The sequence below is a fragment of the Sinocyclocheilus grahami genome, unplaced genomic scaffold (assembly GCF_001515645.1).
Source record: "Sinocyclocheilus grahami isolate Dianchi unplaced genomic scaffold, SAMN03320097.WGS_v1.1 scaffold2658.1, whole genome shotgun sequence".
Classification (NCBI taxonomy): Eukaryota; Metazoa; Chordata; class Actinopteri; order Cypriniformes; family Cyprinidae; genus Sinocyclocheilus; species Sinocyclocheilus grahami.
In genome coordinates, this window is record NW_015507836.1 from 25951 (window position 1) to 29868 (window position 3918).

A 3918-nucleotide genomic window follows, 5' to 3' on the forward strand; every position below is an offset into this window, starting at 1 on the left:
GAGTTTGTCATCAGTTTTACAATCATCAAACTCTGAGCTGAGAGAGCTGGACCTGAGTAACAATGACCTGCAGGATTCTGGAGTGAAGCTGCTTTCTGATGGACTGAAGAGTCCAAACTGTCAGCTGGAGATACTGAGGTAATGGTTTTCCATAAAATATTTAACAAAATGCTACCACAATAAATGGCAGCTGAATTTTGTCAAAAAAAAATTAGCTTCTGCTCTCAATGGCATTCCAGAACTAGAGACAACAAAAACATTTGCAGGCATTTTTTCATATTTATACAGATGTCTGTAGATGTGGATTGCACTAAGATTGAAATGGCCAGAAACAATTGCTAAAACTGCTGCATTTTCAAAGATAGCTTCTGACAACACTGCACAAGCTAGCAGCATAGCATCAAGCAGCCATGTGCAGGACACCCTTAGCATCTTGGCTTGGGTCCAAATGCTCTGGAGGCCCCTCAGGATGGCAGGCCTCCAGAATGGTACCCGTTCTGGGACCCATGGCGGATCAGGCAGTTCGGAGCGCCATGGCGGTGTAGGCAGAATAGGGAGCCCTGGCGGAGCAGACAGCCTAGGAAGCCATGGCGGAGCAGGCAGACTAGGAAGCCATGGCGGAGCAGGCAGCTCGGGGAGCCATGGCGGAGCAGGTAGACTAAGAAGCCATGGTGGAGCAGGTAGTTCAGGGGGCCATGGTGGAGCAGACAGTTCAGGGGGCCTGGCCTCAGCACTCAACCTGGCCTCTATGGCCGGATCCCTATAACCCACCCCCAAAAAAATCCTTGGGGAGAATATCGACTTTTGAGGCCCTCTGTGGGCCGGATGTGAGAACAGCGGCCCTCCCTGGGCTTGACTCCGGAACTGTGGCCCTCTCTGGGCCAGACGTGGGAACAGCGGCCCTCTCTGGGCTTGACTTGAGGACTGGAGCCCTCCTTGGGCTGGACGGGGGAACTGGAGCCCTCTTAGGGCTTAACTTGAGAACAGGAGCTCTCTCTGGGCTGGACATGGGAACAGGAGACCTCTCTGAGCTTAACTCAGGGGGGGGTTTCTGAGAGCGTTTGGAGGGTTAAAACAAACTAGGTGTGAAAATACCCTATTAGAAGTTGAGTAAATATGCCACTTACATCAAATCATTATCCAGAAATTAAAAATTAATATTATAAATATTAAATATGGTAATTTGCAGCCAGAAGGGATGCTTGAACCAGCCTGACCAATCAAATGACTGAGATCTAATGCTGAGGTCTGAGGATGTTCTCATATGAGCACATTAGTATGAATGAGGCTTGTGTGAATAGCATAGGCTCCCTTTCATGGGAACTTCGAACTGCGTCCTCTAGGGGTCGCTATGGGGAACGCCTTCTGTCACAGAGACAGAACAGACTTTATGAATATGTGCAATTAGCTTGTTTCTGTACTGAAAATCTGATTATTTTATTTTAAAAACCAAGCAATGCGCTGAGGAGGTAGAAGTATAGAAACGTCTCAGGTTACTTATGTGACCATGGTTCTTTGAGTAGGGAACGAGACACTGCGTCCTCTAGGGGTTGCTATGGGGAACGCCTCGTCATGATCCGTGTCTGAAGCATACATTGAAAAAACACCAACTCGTTGGCCGGCGACAGCCATGACGTCACTACCGGTGCGACTATAGTATAAATAGGCGCCGGGAGCACACATCATTCTCTTCTTCGTCTTCATTGACTGTTTTGTTTGAAGCGTGCATTTCTGTGGTAAGAGCGATCTCTATTCATCTCATTATGGTGAGCACTAGCAAAGCGTTTAAGGATGTGTGCATCTGTGTTGACATTGTTTAACATCTGATGACACACACGATCTATACGTTATTTGTTTGGGCGAAGAGCACGCACGCACGCGATGCCTCCGAGGGGGCAATTAGCGTGCACTGCGAGCGTTTTTTCCAAGGGAAAAGCTCCGCTCTCGTTTGTCTCTCTTTTCGAGGAAAGAGGGGCAGCCATCTGCTTCCCACGATTCAGGACCCGCCACTGCTGAGGCACGGAAGGGAATGAGCTCGATTCAGGACCCGCCGCTGCTGAGGCACGGAAGGGAATGAGCTCGTGGGGATCGCAGGTGGATCTGGGCGATGAGTCTGAGGGGGGATTTTCCTTTCACGATCGTCGGCTGTGCACGAGAGTGAGCCACTGGAGGATGATGTTATTCCATTAACATTGTCTGATTCAGGGGCCAGTGCTCTGCTGGGATCAGCCCAGCAAAAACAGGAAATGTTTGAGGAGGGAAAAGAAGCTGAGGCTGAGCCTTCCCAAATCTCCTGCCCTGCGTATGATGAGCTTTTGGAAATTATGGATCACGCCACGGCAAGGCTTTACTTGCCGTGAAGTGGGTGAAGAAAGTGACGTCGCCAAATATCTCGATGAACGTTATTTTTCTGGCCATAATCCTCCAGCTCAGGTGAGCCTTCCTTTCTTCCTTTTTTCCATATAAAGATTAAGAAGGAATGGAAGAGGCCGTTTTTCCTCACGCATCCATCGATTCCAGCATACGAGTTATGCCAACATCGAGGCAATGCACGAAAGCGGTTATGAGAAGATGCCCTTATAGAGAGAGACGCTGGCCAGCTATCTCTCTATGGGTGAGACGTCCTCTAAGACTCCCCTCCTTGACATCTCGCTCGGATGCCAGGGCATACGCAGCAGCAGCAGGTCGGGCTGTCGCTTCATTGCACATGATGGTGATGCTCCAAGCATATCAGGCCGACCTGCTAAAAGACCAGGATAGCGACCTTCACGAAGTCCAGGTCTGAGCCCAAACAACCCAGGGGTCTTAGCCCGTCTCGGTTTGAGGATCAGAGACTGGCTCAGAGGGCTAGTGTCACGGCTCGCACTCCTTCCCCGCCCGCGGGTAGGAAGAAGCATGGGTCAAAGGAAGGTAAGTAAAAGACCTAAGGGATGTGATTCAGACAGGGCGTCAGCGCTTTTGTCCAGATCAGAGTGATACCTCAGTATCTACTCATTTCCTTCAGGGGTCTTAGATCTGCCCTTATTTTCACCTTCCTAATTCCCCTGTAACCACCATCTTTCCAAATTTCCTGCATTATATTCTCCTATGCTGGACCTATTAGGTTTGGTTGGTTCTATGGCTTCATAGTGACCATCTTACTGATGGTCCGGTCTAGAGGCTTCTTAAGTCTGTTCTGTGTCTGTGAATATCATATATTTGAGCAGACTGACAAGATCAGAATGATAACAAATGTGCACAATACTTTTTATTGAATAATCAGTTCAATACAAAAAGGATACAACACATAATGTGATATACAGAACAAACAAACTAATGTGATGTGGACTGTTGCTGTATTTTTTGTAGGTTATCTGGCTGTATGGTGACAGAGGAGGGATGTTGTTATGTGTCTTCTGCTCTGACTTCAAACCCCTCACACTTGAGAGAGCTGGATCTAAGCTATAATCACCCCGGAGATTCAGGAGTCAAGCTGCTCTCTGAAAAACTGGAGGATCCAAACTGCTCACTGGACAAATTCAAGTATGTCGAGCAGGAAGAGGTTTTAGGTTTTATTGTTTAAACTTTTCAGTGTCTCTGGGCATATCTATATGAGTCTAGGAGTTTTTAGAGGATGCAACAATATTTAAGACTTAACAAGCACTAGTCTGAGGAGTAAAATCTTAAATAGACTACTCAGACAAAACAAATTAACAACAAAACAGTCCTTTAACTCACCCCCTAACTGGCCACAAAACCAGAGCAAACAGTGAAAACACAATAAAAATAGCAGCCGCCTCCCTACAGCTTCCATAAAATGTAGAAACAAATATATTCACAATGATAACTTGTTGCAAACATTAACAACTTGTAAATGAAGGAACAAAAAAGCCATAACTTTAAAGGGGACATCGGATGCCCATTTTCCACAAGTTGGTA

The 3918-nt window shown here is 47.1% G+C and overlaps 1 protein-coding gene across 1 annotated transcript in view; it reads left to right on the forward strand.

Annotated features, from left to right (window-relative positions):
- The window catches only part of LOC107575457 (NACHT, LRR and PYD domains-containing protein 12-like), a gene marked incomplete at its 3' end in the record, with an annotated part of 13205 nt that overhangs the window by 8038 nt on the left and 1249 nt on the right, over positions 1-3918 (forward strand). Inside the window, exons 6-7 of the mRNA XM_016261834.1 lie at positions 20-138; positions 3349-3522. Coding sequence (XP_016117320.1) covers positions 20-138; positions 3349-3522 — 293 coding nt within the window. The remainder of the gene's footprint in view (positions 1-19; positions 139-3348; positions 3523-3918) is intronic.